Below are 14,391 nucleotides of genomic sequence, written 5' to 3'. Positions count from 1 at the left end.
GCTTTTTGCTTTTCCCAGGGGTAAATTTAAATGTGGGAGGGAGCTGGTATGCAGTGGGGGGAGGCAGGGAGTCATACCACTGTGGGGATCATGGAGAATATAAACTGGAACTTTGAGAATTCTCAGCTAATCACTCCCCACCCACGACATAAGGATTTTGACTCCAGTTGTCCTTTCCACATGTGTTTTGACTCTGTCCGTTTCTAGTTAATACTGCAGGAAACCTGCCCCTACCCCCCACTCCCACCCCAGGAATCTTACTGATCACCTCATCATTTATACGATGAAGGGCTGATTAGATTAAAACTCAGATCACTTTAACTATACATTTAAAATGAAGACTGTAGAACTATTTGCCATTTACAAATGATATCAAGATTTTTCCGTTTCAGAAATCAGCTCAATATCTTGTTTCATTTTAGGACCAAATGTGCGGTTAAAGTGTTGGGGTTTTTTTTTTTACTGTAGGTTTAAATCGAAAAATTTTTGTGTTCCTTTTCTCTGTGAAGATGTGGGAGGTGGTTTCAGGTAACGTTTTCAGTATTCTCAGCTACATTTCCAGTATAGTTTGGTTTTAGTCCCATCATGAAAAAATCAAGCCATCTAATCATCAGTTTTCCTCTTCTAGCAATGGCTTTTCTTTTTTCTTCTTAATAGGCTTTACTTTTCTAAAGAGCAGAGTTTATGTTCACTGCAAAATTGAGTGGAAGGTACAGAGGTTTCCGTGTGCCCCTCACTCCCGCATGCGCAGATCAGCGGCTTTCTGACGAGCCTGACTGAACACATGCAAACGAGGACCTGGTGGGCGAGGAGCTCCTTGAGATGGAAGGGTTTTCATGCTTCTCATCAACTTGCGTTTCCTCCTCTTCTTACATCTTACACAGACCCAAGGATAAACCCAACCATGGAAGACGAGGGATACAGGCAGTTAATCCTTGAAAGGTGCCCAGAAGCCCCTGGCAGTTCACGTTTGGTTGTCTGATGACCGTGGTCCCTGCCCATGCTCGCCAGGTGGCCGCCAGAAAGCTCCCATTTTAGCAAATAAAACCTTTAAAGAGCTCACGTTTTCCTTGCTTTACAAGTAAAATTTGAAACAGGTGTCATAACCACCTCTTAATAACACAAGCACCCGAGCCAAGGAGGTTCAAGAATCCACAGCCTCAGGTTTTCAAGGTGTTGGGCATCTGTGGTGGAAAGACTCCTGTCGTTAACAGCTCACCCCATCAGGGACTCTGTACCCCTTTCAGAAGCCACGTGCTGTGCACAGCAGTAGAGCGCTTCCCTGAGCCCAGAAGTGCCACTTAAATTTGTCCTTCCTCAATAAAGCTTTCTTGCTCATCCACCTTTTTTCTCATGAACTAGCAGTGCAGTTTCTAAGCTCTTTGCACCTGTACTGACTTCCTTCAAGCTCAGTGCTGCCACCTGCTGGGTTGGTTTTAAGAAGTATTTTTGCTTTAACACCCATGATGGGAGGGCGAGGCTCCCGTTTCTTCATTTAGCAGATGTTCATAGAGCATCTTTGGATGCCAGTGGGGACCTTGAGGACTCAGCAGAGAGCAGGACGGGTGGGGCCTTGCTTGAGCTAATGTTGAAGGCAGAGAGCATGATGGTGGTGGGCCATTCCCATTCAACCAGATCATGCTGTTTTTCTGGGCCATTGTAAAGAGAGCGTTTGTCATTTCTCCAGGTGGTAGAGAAGCCTTTGGGGGGTGAGGCGGTGCCTGGGCCTTTATTTATTGTCCCTACATGTCCTTTTCTTTGAGACCTTTTCAGCGTATGTAGAACTAAAATCCCTGATTAGAAAACACAACTTTAAATTCTTCCCAGTTACAGGAGAATTGTTGGAAGTGTGTCCAGTCCCTCCTTTTCTCACCTTATTTCTTACCCTACCTTTTGTAGTCTTCAGATGTCACACAGGATTTCAGTTCTTTTTTTCCATTTGGCACAGTCCACAGCACGTAGAAACTTTCTGTAGGGTGGGGCTTTTTTTTTTTAACAAATGTCTTCAGAATTAGGTTAATAGGGCTTCCTGTCCGGCGAGGATTCTTCCTGTTGTCGCTGGCGGTCATCATCCTGATGGAGGGTCTCACCAGGGAGTCAAGTTGTGCTGCAGTCCTGGTCTCCTCAGCCTGGAAGGGCGTGGCCGAGACACAGGGTCTCCAGGGATCCTGCTTGATGGGCAGGTGGCCGCTGGGCAGCCAGGACAGAGCCCTCCAGCCCCGTCTCACGTGTATCCTCTGCCCCTCCCCAGGTTTGGAAATGATGTACAGCACTTCAAGGTGCTCCGAGATGGGGCTGGAAAGTATTTCCTCTGGGTGGTCAAGTTCAACTCTTTGAATGAGCTGGTAGATTATCACAGATCTACATCCGTCTCCAGAAACCAGCAGATATTTCTCCGGGACATAGAGCAGGTGCCACAGGTAAGCCTCGAAAGAGAGGTTGGGATCATCTTTAAGCAATTAAGAATAGCTCCTTAGGCAAGCAGGTTTTTTTTTTTTTTTGGAAGGGTTACTTCAGGGCCTTCTATGCTCATTATTAACTCACGTTAAAGATTTGGATTTGAAACAGTTTTGCATTTCGCAGAGGCTGCTTCTGTGAAGCAGTGTGCTGCAAAAGTTACCCTGTGTCTCTAGGACGAGGGTCTTTAACACACCCTCACACACAGTTTGCCTGGAAGTAGACTGTGAGGAAAGTCACACCTGTAAGGGGGTGGGGTCCACACTCATGGCTAAAATCCTACGCCTCACGTACTGGTTAGCACCAGCCTGTTGTGTACAAACTTTACCCTTTCGACTTTCCCTAAGTGACACAGTGATGGGAACTGAAATATTTCCTCATCTGGGATTGTAAGCAAAGCTCCAGGGGCTGTTTCTGCAGTTCTTTCCTGAAGCAGTACCTGCTGCTGGATGCTGGGGCGAGGCTGACCACCTCAGTGGGGACCCTGCGGTGGCTTCCATCATTGGTGAAAGATTACACGACCCCCCAGAGTAAACTCCATAAGAATTTGTGGAGGGGAGGGGAAGTGAGGGGTTGTTTCAGAAGGTGTGGAGAGGCTGGCGCGCGTTCGTTTCCCATCACTGTCCGCTTCCAGGGGGCTGGCCACAGTCGGATGCAGTGTGTGTTTTTTCCCTGCCCTTTTCTGCAGCAGCCAACATACGTCCAAGCCCTCTTTGACTTTGACCCCCAAGAGGATGGAGAGCTGGGATTCCGTCGGGGAGACTTTATCCACGTCATGGATAACTCAGACCCCAACTGGTGGAAAGGGGCTTGCCACGGGCAGACCGGCATGTTCCCACGCAATTACGTCACCCCCGTGAACCGGAACGTCTAAGAGTCAAGAGATTATTTAAACAAAGCGAAAAATTTTAAACACACACAAAAGAATTAAACCCACGAGCTGCCTCTGTCAGCAGCCTGTGAGGGAGCTCAGAACACCTGGTGGGTCACCTGGTGACCGGCTCACTTTGGTTGGAACTCTGGGGGGTGGGAGGGGGAGTTGGATATAACAATGCCAAAACTTACCTATAAATTAAGAAAAGAGTTTTTATTACAGATTTTCACTGCTGCTCCTGTTCTTCCTCCTCTGTCCTTTTTTCATCCTTTTTCCTCTCTGTCCATCAGTGCATGACATTTACTGCCACATATAGTCCTAGCTGATGCCAATAATAAAAGAAAAGAAACCACGTGGGCTGATATTTTCTCTATGCAAAATGTCTGTTTTAGTTGGGAAGACTTCAAATAGCCGCTTCTGTGTTCTGCGTTTTATATACACTCACAGGAGCAGGCAGTCCCTGCCCTTCAGCTTCTGCTAGAGGAGGGCGGGCGGGAGTGGGGGTGACAGGAGGGGTTGGTGCCCCCCAGGGCTTCCTGCGAGCCAGGCCCCAAGCCTGTGTCTTTTCTATATCCATTTCCCTTTCAAGTGGTGTTCCTGAGCATGCTGTTTTTCATAGTGCCTTCTGCCTTATTTCGAGGGTTGCTTCTGAGTGGTGTTTTTTTCCTTGTTTGTTTTATTTTAAAAATAAGTTAAAGACAGTCAGCCAATTTGTCTCCTACTCTGTGTAAATATTTTCCCCCCGGGGAGGGGAGGACAGGGTAGAGAAGAGGAGACAAGCAAGAGGAGGATGTGGGGGTCCTGCCTGTGGGCAGCCAGAGCCTCTAAGGTTCAGCTTTAACATTTGTAGCCCCTGGAGGTTAAGGGAGCCAGGGTGCAGTGGAACCAGGTTGCCGCCTTCCCACGTCTGACTGCATCTGGTGGGGGGTTGGGGTGGGGGCTGGGCCCTTGACCTTGCAGTCTCGGTTGTTATCTGTCCCCACCTTAGTCTCAGACACCCACAGTAACCAGTCTCTGGAGCCAGCCAGTTTCAAGTGCAGGAAAGTCCAAGGAGTTTAAACTGTATCAGGTTCTACCATGTTCTATACTGGGGGAGAAAATGAGCATTTTTGCTTCACCTTTCTTGCTCTGAAAGCTGAGGGTATCCGTTAATGGCTCTCACCTGTTGTGTCCCCTGCCTGACGCACCCAGATGAGCTTCAGGCTGCGTTCGGGAAGCAGCTGGGCGGTTTTTCGTTTCTGCATTCACAGCGGGCTGTGTTCATAGCTGCTCCATCTGGCCCCCCGAGAGGGAATTGTCTCTGTGACGCAGGGGCAGGCGGAAGGAAGGTTGGAACTAGGAATGTTGAGTCCGTGGCAGAGCTCTGTCCGTCCGCCTCCTGCCGGCTTCTTGTCCCTCATGGTGATGCGCCATGAGCATCCTCTCCCCACCCCCCCATTCCCACAGCAGAGACAGAGCCGCTGGGGGTTGGTGGTGGCCTTCAACTCCTGAAGTGGTCAGTCAGCGTCTCTGCTGGACCTGGTCGGGGACCAGGCTTGGCCTGGAGCGCCTGGGGCCCAGGAGGCGCTGCCCTTCTGGACAGAGCATCCGCCACTCTCCACTCGCTTCTCTCCTGATAATACAAGGAATCTCTGGCATTCTGGACCTGGACCATTTGATTGTTTTATTTTGGAATTGGTGTATATCATGCAGCCTTGCAGAACTAAGTTTTGTGTGTATATATTTAAAAGAAAATCAGTGTTTAAAAAGACGTATGTACTTAATCCTTTAACTCTGCGGATAGCATTTGGTAGGTAGTGATTAACTGTGAATAATAAACATACAATGAATTCTTCACTGTATATTTTTTCTTTTTTTTTCACTCCTTTGCCTTAAAGTAAAAAACCTAGAGACTGTTGGGGACTGGGGGTGCTTGTGCTCTTATTTCCGACTCACCTCACTCTGGGGAACCACGTGGGTGTCTTGGGCTCTGGGAGCAGTGATGCCCATGTCATGTTGATCAGAATCCCTGGGAGCAGGTTCCTAGTGTCGAGTCGGAGGCCCCACCCTCAGCTCCGCCTTTGAGGGCACCCACAGGCACACCTGGTGGTTCTGACAGAAGGCATGGGCCACACTTTGAAAACCAGCCCAGATCTAGTACTTAGGACCAGGTGTGGCTGGCCTGATTCTCGTCCCGCCCGCCCACCCCCCCACCTCCATAAAGGACAGACGGACAGAAGGAGCCATGTGAAAGGAGTCTCGGCGGTGCAGTGGGCCTCTTCAGGGTGACCTTGGGCCTGTCACCACCCACAGCACTGGCAACAGGAGGTGAGGTAGGAGTTGTGTAGAGAGAAAACAGCACCAAACCTGAGGAGTTTCCACTTGTGTCCTTGGAGCCCAGCACACTGCCTTGCTTGCGGCTGGCCTGCTGGGAGCCAAGGGGCTCAGGGCCCGCCCAGGCCGGCTCCTCCGAAGCTGATCCAAAACAGGGCCATTGACTTGTAGGCTCCGTGAGGTTCTTTTGCCCCCTTTTGACTCATGGCTTCAGAATAACCTCAGAATTAATAGGAAAATGACTGCTTTTGCACTAGTCCGGTCCCAAGGTTCTTGGTGGCTGTGTCCCCCTCCTCCGACCCTGGGCCTGTCATTCCTGGGCAGGGAGCGTCTCTGGGGAGACTCCGCCCTGGGACAGCTCGTCTGGCTTTGACGATGGAAAGCTCTGCTGGATGAGTGGGCTCCGCCCTGTTCTTGTCTGAGCGGCCCTCCTGACACTCTTACCTAGTGCCCTGGGAGTCTAACAGAAGCTCGATTTAGACATGATTGTGGAGGGGGTGGCGGTGATAGTGCCTGCCCGGTGCTCCCAGGCAGGGGGCAGGTTGGAAGGAGAAAGGTCATGGGCGCTGTGTCTGCCTTTGCTCAACACTCGTCCTTCTGAGTAGCTGACCTTCAAGTCAGGACGTCTTGCTTTCCCAAACAAGTGAACCAGCGAACCTGAATTGACACGCAAATTCTCCAGGTTCCACCTGAGCCCTGTTTTTCACAGAATAGCATGGAGAGCTTGCTTACTGACGGAATGTGTGTTCCTCTGGGGGCTTCTTAGACTAGGGCTGGGGAGTTACAGACCCCTCCTTCCACCCAAGTCCCTGGGTGGGGCCGGATGAAGCAGGACTCCACTAGAACGAGTTGGAAATGGGCAGCTCTGGAAGGTTGGGGTTTGGGGATTTTTGTTTTTCCAAGGATAGCTTTCCCGAGATTCAGTTCACTATGTGGAAGTCACCTATTTATTTATTTGGTCATGCCATGCAGATTGTGGGATCTTAGTTCCCAGACCAGGGATCCAACCCAGGCCCCCTGACATGGAAGCTTGGAGTCCTAACCACTGGACTGCTGGGGAAGTCGCACAAGTCACCCATTTAGCGTAGCCCATCCGGGGGCTTCCAGTGCAGGGACTGGGGGTTTGGTCCCCAGTGGGGAACTGACATCCTGCATGGTGCAGAATGTGGCCAAAAATTAACATGGGACGGGGGGACCCTTCAATAAAGTAGACCATTCAGCAGTGTTCAGTAGTATTCACAGATGCTGCAATCAACTTTAGGACTTATGCATCATCCCGCAAAGAATCCATATATCTATGATCAGTTACTTGCCGTTTTCCCCCAACCCCTCCCAGGCCCTGGCAACGGCTAATCTGCCTTCTGTCTCTATGGATTTACCTATTCTGGACATTTTACATAAGTGACATCATATAGTACATGGTCTTTTGTGGCGGGCTCCTTGCACTCAGTGTCATGTTTCCAGGGCTCATCCCTGGGGTGACACGTATCAGGATGTCATTCCTTACGGCCATGAACAGGCTTTGGTGTGGAGACACCATGTCTTTTTTTTCCATTCATACAGTGATGGGGTGCATCTCACGTGGCTCGGTGGTAAAGAATTCACCTGCTGTGCAGGAGAGGAGGGTTTGATCCCTGGGCCGGAAAGATCCCCTGGAAAAGGGAATGCCAACGCACTCTAGTATTCTTGCCGGGGAAATCCCGTGGACAGAGGAGCCTGGCGGGGCTACAATCCATGGGATCACAAAGAGTCAAACGCAGCTTAGCGAGTAAACAGCAGCAATGATGGGCATACGGGTTGTGTCCAGTCTAGCTGTCCTGAACGATGCTGCTACGAGCATTCATGTATCGGGGTGTACGAGGACAGACCCTGAAGAACTTGCAGCAGAGGAGCAGACAGTCCTTTTCGGCCGGAACAGTGAAGAACGGGGACCACAGAGGAGACCCCTTGGGGAGCAGTTGTTCTGGTGAGCAGGAGGGGCCGCAGGGGGAGCCACCGGAAGCTGGTTGATCTGAGCCACGTGTGGGAGGACGGGTTGGGGGGGTCGAGGAAGAGGAGGGGTAGTGATGACCGTGGGGATCCTTCTTGAGCAGCAGGGGCCCTGAGGTTGCTGTCGGTTGAGACAGGGAGCAGGGGTGCGGTGGGGAGGGAGGGTAGACAGCTGCGTGTGAGGTGCCTGTGGCCAGATGTCTGGAGCAGAGGTGTTCCCCTCTCGCTCTGGAGACCGATCTGGGCAGGGGACTCGGATCAGGGTCAGAGGTGTGGAGGTGGCCCTGAAGTCCCTGCCCTGGGCAAGGGATCACACCTGCTCTCAGAGAGGGAACAGGGCAGGATGTGGGCTCAAGCCCTGAGGAAAGCCAAGCCCTGAGGCCTGGATGAGGAAGCAGCAAAGGAGAGGCGGCGGCTGGAGAGGCAGGATGCAGACAGGGCTGCCAGCGTGGGGGTAGCTGTGTGTCCAGGAGCTGGCCCCCAGGGCCATCCTCCCCCAGGTCCCCCGACCCCCACCCTCTTTCCCAGCCCATCCTGATGGTCCCCAGACTGCCCAGCATGCCTTTTCCCTTCTGCCGAGAGACCTTCCCCAGCTGCCAGGTTGCTGAGAGCACGAAGTGCAGCTTCCTGACCCACACGTGTGCTGAGAGGTCAGAGTGAGCTCTGAGTTAGGAGACCCAGGGCTTTGTTCCAGGCTGTGTGGCCTTGGGCAGAGCCCTTCTCCTCTGATCCCTTCATTCATCTGCTTAAAAACGAGCCCTGTCACCAGGTTGCCCTGAGGGATCTGTAGATGTCTTACAGATGATTAAAGTGTGATGCGGGGCTTCTCTGTTGGTCCTGTGGTAAAGGTAACCAGAAAAAAAAAAAAGTACGATGGGACTGGTACTGACGATGGCCTTGGTGTTCAAAGCCTTTTACAGTCAGCGAGTCCTCCAGCCCTTTGGCCCGCTGAGCCCCTTGAGTATCCCTGGCTTTGCCAACATCTACCTTTCTCTCTGACTGAAGCCAAGGTCTCTCCTCCTCTCTGCTTGTCTGCTTACCCCTAAGTCTACACACCCCACCCTCTGAGAACCTTTCCTGACTGGCACCCAGTGAACACTGGCTCCACCACTGTCTCAGAGCCCCAGATGCAGGAGTGCTCCCTGATCGGTCCTGTGACACCACCCCACCCTCTGCTTCCAAGCCCCGGGGCCTGCTTCAGCTGCCGGTGGACCTTGTCTATAGCTGGGAGCAGTGGTGCCAGTGAGGAACCCAGACTCTGGGGTGGCCTCAGACAGGCCACCTCCTGTGTCTGGGGAGTGAGTCACCAGGTCGGTAACCTTAAGTTACCTTTCTAAGCCTCAGGCCAAGAAACAAGTCGATAAAGAGAAAGTGAGGATTGCACGGGGTAATTGTTACTCACTGCTGGCTCCCACAGCTGGCAATTCATTCAGGGTCCAGCCCACTCCTGCTCAGCCCTGTGCCTACCCACAACTCTTGTTCTTACTTAGGGCCAAGGGATTCGTCCACTATTTTCAATTTTTTTATATTTAAGTCTTTGATCCATTTGAAGGCTGTGATCAGTGAGAGTTTGGGTCCATCTCTGGTTCCAGATGGCTACCCAGTTGCTCACATAGCATGTATTAAAAGAGCCATTGTCAGCTCTCAGATTGGAGAGAATGCATTAAAAAAAAAATATATATATATATATTTTTTTTTTTTTGTATGGGGGTATGGCACCCCACTCCAGTACTCTTGCCTGGAAAATCCCATGGATGGAGGAGCCTAGTAGGCTGCAGTCCATGGGGTCGCTAAGAGTCGGACACAACTGAGTGACTTCACTTTCACTTTTCACTTTCATGCATTGGAGAAGGAAATGGCAACCCACTCCAGTGTTCTTGCCTGGAGAATCCCAGGGATGGCGGGGCCTGGTGGGCTGCCGTCTATGGGGTTGCACGGAGTCGGACACGACTGAATCGACTTAGCAGTAGCAGCAACATAGCCCATTAACAATGCTGTGATCGTTCCAGGTGAACAGCAAAGGGACTCAGGCATACATATACATGTATCCATTCTCCCCCAAACTCCCCTCCCCTCCAGGCTGCCCCATAGCCTTCAGCAGAGTGAGAGGATGTGTTTTGTGCTGAGTTTCCGTGTGGCAGGGTCCTGGAGGGGCTGCTTCCCTGAGGCTCCCCAGCAGTCAGGACCCGTGATGGGGCTGCTCCTCCCACGTCGCTCTCCCTTCTCGCCTTGTCCCAGCTCTTCTTGCTTGTTTACATTTTTAATGTAAACTTTAGAATCAGCTTGTCTAGGTCCAGGGGAAAAAAAGATGCCTCTGGGTATCTTTATTTGGATCCTGTTAGATTTGTAAGCTGCCTTCGGAAGAACTGACATCTTTATGACGTTGAGCCTTCCTGTCCAAGGACACAGTGTGTCTCCAGTTTCATGTCCCCTGGGAAAGTTTCAGTTTTCCTCCTGGAGGTTTTGTACATTTCTTGTCCTATTTATTCCCAGATACTAATATTTCATCTGTTTTGTGGATAATTTTTTTTTGTCTTTACATGTGCTAAGTTGCTTCCGTCATGTCTGAGAGGAGCCCACCAGGCTCCTCTGTCCACGGGATTCTCCAGGCAAGAATACTGGAGTGGGTTGCCATGCCCTCCTCCAGGGGATCTTCTGACCCAGGGATGGAACCTGCATTTCTTATGTCTCCTGCATTGCCACGTGGGTTCTTTACCACTAGCGCCACCTGGAAAGCCCATTTTATTTTTTTACTGTCTTTTTTTTTTTAACTTTTTATTTATTTTTATTTTGGCTGCACTGCATGGCTTGCAGGAGCTCATTAGTTCCCTGACCAGGGCTGGAACTCGGGTCTCTGCAGTGAAAACAAATCCTAGGCCAGCGGGAACTCCCTGTGTTTCATTGATTTTTTTTTTTTTTTAAGATGAGGAAGCAGGAGAGAGCACAAGAAAGGCTCTCTTTTTCTCTTTTTTTAATATTTATATATTTCTCGGACTGTGCTGGGTCTTAGGGGTGGCTCGTAGGGTCTTTCAGTTGTGGCATGTGGAATCTAGTTCCCTGACCAAGGATGGAACCCAGGCCCCTTGCATTGGGAGCACAGAGTCTTAGCCACTGGACCTCTGGGGAAGTCCCTTAGTGATACTTTAAATCAGCCATCTTTCCCCTGGTCTTTTCATCTCACTGGTGTTTGTTTACATATGGGAAGGTATCGATTTCTCTAGACAAATGTTGATCTCATTTCCCTACTGAATTATTGGCTGGTTTGAAGTTTCTATCCTAAAGGAAATCAGTCCTGAATGTTCTTTGGAAGGACTGATGCTGAAGCTGAAACTCCAATACTTTGGCCACCTGACGTGAAGAACTGACTCATTTGAAAAGACCCTGATGCTGGGAAAGATTGAAGGTGGGAGAAGAAGGAGACAACAGAAAATGAGATGGTTGGATGGCATCACTGACTCAATGGACGAGTCTGAGTAAACTCTGGGGGCTGGTGATGGACAGGGAGGCCTGGCGTGCTGCAGTCCATGAGGTCGCAAAGAGTTGGACACAGCTGAGCAACTGAACTGAACTGAAGTTGTTTGGCAGTTGATCTCACACACAGTGCTGTGTTTAAATCTCCCATTTAAACCCCTCGAGCAGGCAAGCTCCAAGAAGGCTTTTCCATTGCTTCCAGAGCTCCCTGCACTAAAACCAAGCAGACAAAATTAGCTTAGGGAGCAAATACTGAAGCTAAGAGTTGGAGGGGACTTCCCTGGTCATGCGGGCTTCTCTTGTGACCCAGCTGGTAAAGAATCTGCCTGCAGTGCGGGAGACCTGAGTTTGATCCCTGGGTTGGGAAGATCCCCTGGAGAAGGGAATGGCTACCCACTGCAGTATTCTGGCCTGGAGAATTCCATGGACTGTATAGTCCATGGGGTCTCAAAGAGTCAGATACGACTGAGCGACTTTCACTTCACTTCACTTCCCCGGTGGTCCAGTGGCTAAGACTGCATTCCCAATGCAGGGAGACTGGGTTTGGATTCCTGGTCGGGGAACTAGACTCCACATGCCACAAGTAAGAGCCTGAAAGCCACAATTAAAGATACCATGTGCCAAAATGAAGATGGAAGATCCCATGTGCTGCAGCTAAGACTTGGCACAGTCAAATAAATAAATAAATGTTAAAACAAAAAACATAAAAAAGAGCTGAAGGTGCTCTCTTAGATGAGATGCTTTACGACTCCTATAATGAAATTTGTTTAAATCTGCTCAAACATCTTGTGTGAACACAATTCAAAATATTTAGTTCTGAACAAAGGATATAAGTCCTTTTGTAAACACTTCCTGACCATAAAGTTGCTCTTTTCAACACTCTGGGAGCCTGAGAAAACTAACCCACAGGGAGCGTTTATGTTTCTCGGGACAAAATGTCACATTTGTCAGGATGGCTATTAAAAATGCAAAAAACAACAAGTACCAATGAGAAGGCAGAGAAAAGGAAGCTTGTACACTGTTGGTGGGAACGTAAATTGGTGCGGCTGCTTTGGAAAACAGTATGTAGGTTCCTCAAGAAGTTAAAAATAGCCTTCCGGGCAGGTAAAATTCAGCCAGCCATTCAGGGCAATGGACTCTCCATTCTAGAACCACAGCCCAGTTTGTCCCTAACCTTGCCGAGAAGCCCTGCCATTGGTCGATGCTGCTGTGACTTAAAGCCCCAACTGGCCATATTTTGAAACAGTTGAGCAGGTTCCTCCAACTCCTGCTGAGGTCCCTACAGCTAATCAGAGCTTGGAACAAACTGTCCATATTGCTCGAACTGGTAACTGCAAACAGCCCACAGTTAAGGAAGCTCTGCTGAATGGCTTGGTGGCCACTGAGCTGTGGATGTGGTTTTATGTTGGCAAGATCCTGGGCAAGAGTGGCATCATCAACTGTGATGTTTGAAGACCAGTCTTTAATATGTGACTATATCTGCTTTATTGTTTGAGTGTTCCAGAACCACATGGAGCAGACTGGTATTTGAATAAAATAAGACAATGTGAAAGTTGCTCAGTTGGGTCTGACTCTTTGGGACCCCATGGACTGTATAGTCCATGGAACTCTCCAGGCCAGAATACTGCAGTGGGTAGCCTTTCCCTTCTCCAGGGGATCTTCCCAACCCAGGGATTGAACCCAGGTCTCCTGCATTGCAGGCGGATTCTTTACCAGTTGAGCCACAAGGGAAGCCCAACAGACTGGTTCCAGCAGGAAAAGGAGTTCGTCAAGGCTGTATATTGTCACCCTGCTTATTTAACTTATATTCGGAGTACATCATGAGAAACGCTGGGCTGGAAGAAGCACAAGCTGGAATCAAGATTGCTGGGAGAAATATCAATAACCTCAGATATGCAGATGACACCACCCTTATGGCAGAAAGTGAAGAGGAACTAAAAAGCCTCCTGATGAAAGTGAAAGAGGAGAGTGAAAAAGTTGGCTTAAAGTTCAACATTCAGAAAACGAAGATCATGGCATCTGGTCCCATCATTTCATGGGAAATAGATGGGGAAACAGTGGAAACAGTGTCAGACTTTATTTTTTGGGGCTCCAAAATCACTGCAGATGGTGAGCGCAGCCATGAAATTAAAAGACGCTTACTCCTTGGAAGGAAAGTTATGACCAACCTAGATAGCATATTGAAAAGCAGAGACATTACTTTGCCAACAAAGGTCCGTCTAGTCAAGGCTATGGTTTTTCCAGTGGTCATGTAGGGATGTGAAAGTCAGACTGTGAAGAAAGCTGAGCGCTGAAGAATTGATGCTTTTGAACTGTGGTGTTGGAGAAGACTTGAGAGTCCCTTGGACTGCAAGGAGATCCAACCAATCCATTTTGAAGGAGATCAGCCCTGGGATTTCTTTGGAAGGAATGATGCTAAAGCTGAAATTCCAATACTTTGGCCACCTAATGCGAAGAGTTGACTCATTGGAAAAGACTCTGATGCTGGGAGGGATTGGGGGCGGGAGGAGAAGGGGATGACAGAGGATGAGATGGCCGGATGGCATCACCAACTCGATGGACAGGAATTTGGGTGAACTCCGGGAGTTGGTGATGGACAGGGAGGCCTGGCATGCTGCAATTCATGGGGTTACAAAGAGTCGGACACAACTGAGCGACTGAACTGAAGACAGTGTGTAAAAAAAATTTTTTTTCTAATTTATTTCGATGCCATTCTCCCATATCATCCCACCCTCTCCCTCTCCCACAGAGTCCAAAAGACTGTTCTATACATCAGTGTCTCTTTTGTTGTCTCATATACAGGGTTATTGTTACCATCTTTCTAAATTCCATACATATGCGTTAGTATACTGTATTGGTGTTTTTCTTTCTGGCTTACAAAAAAATTAAAAATAGAACAATCAGATGATCCAGCCCTCCCACTTTGGGATTATTCCAAATAACTGAAATCCAGATCTCAAAGGGATATTAGCATTCCGATGTTTATTGCAACACTGTTCACAATAGCCAAGATGTAGGAAAACCCACGGAGAAGGCAATGGTACCCCACTCCAGTTCTCTTGCCTGGAAAATCCCATGGACGGAGGAGCCTGGTGGGCTGCAGTCCATGAGGTCGTGAAGAGTCGGACATGACTGAGTGACTTCCCTTTCACTTTTCACTTTCATGCATTGGAGAAGGAAATGGCAACCCACTCCAGTTCTTGCCTGGAGAATCCCAGGGATGGGGGAATCTGGTGGGCTTCTGTCTATGGGGTCGCACAGAGTCGGACATGACTGAAGCAGCAGCA

General features: G+C 49.5%; 1 protein-coding gene, 1 long non-coding RNA gene and 1 pseudogene across 3 annotated transcripts in view; all 3 read left to right on the top strand.

Annotated features, from left to right (window-relative positions):
- Positions 1–5,172, top strand: part of GRB2 (growth factor receptor bound protein 2) — a 67,552-nt gene extending 62,380 nt beyond the window's left edge. For both annotated transcript variants that reach the window (XM_086356113.1, XM_086356114.1), the window contains 2 exons: positions 2,252–2,420; positions 3,146–5,172. In XM_086356113.1, the coding sequence (XP_086212239.1) occupies positions 2,252–2,420; positions 3,146–3,331 (355 nt within the window). In that variant the 3' untranslated portion in view covers positions 3,332–5,172. The remainder of the gene's footprint in view (positions 1–2,251; positions 2,421–3,145) is intronic.
- A 2,168-nt stretch (positions 5,173–7,340) lies between these two features.
- LOC147351071 (uncharacterized) lies at positions 7,341–8,496 on the top strand. The gene is made up of 2 exons (XR_015147164.1): positions 7,341–7,593; positions 8,161–8,496. It is a non-coding gene; the product is annotated as an uncharacterized LOC147351071 (long non-coding RNA).
- A 3,716-nt stretch (positions 8,497–12,212) lies between these two features.
- On the top strand, positions 12,213–12,650 carry LOC147351070 (ATP synthase F(0) complex subunit g, mitochondrial pseudogene; annotated as a pseudogene).
- Positions 12,651–14,391: the final 1,741 nt, after the last annotated feature.

The sequence above is a fragment of the Bos grunniens genome, chromosome 19 (genome assembly GCF_055505025.1).
Source record: "Bos grunniens cultivar Pamir isolate PY7600 chromosome 19, Bosgru_T2T1.0, whole genome shotgun sequence".
Lineage (NCBI taxonomy): Eukaryota > Metazoa > Chordata > Mammalia > Artiodactyla > Bovidae > Bos > Bos grunniens.
Note: the sequence above shows the minus strand (reverse complement) of the source record. Positions and strands in the feature narration are given on the sequence as shown.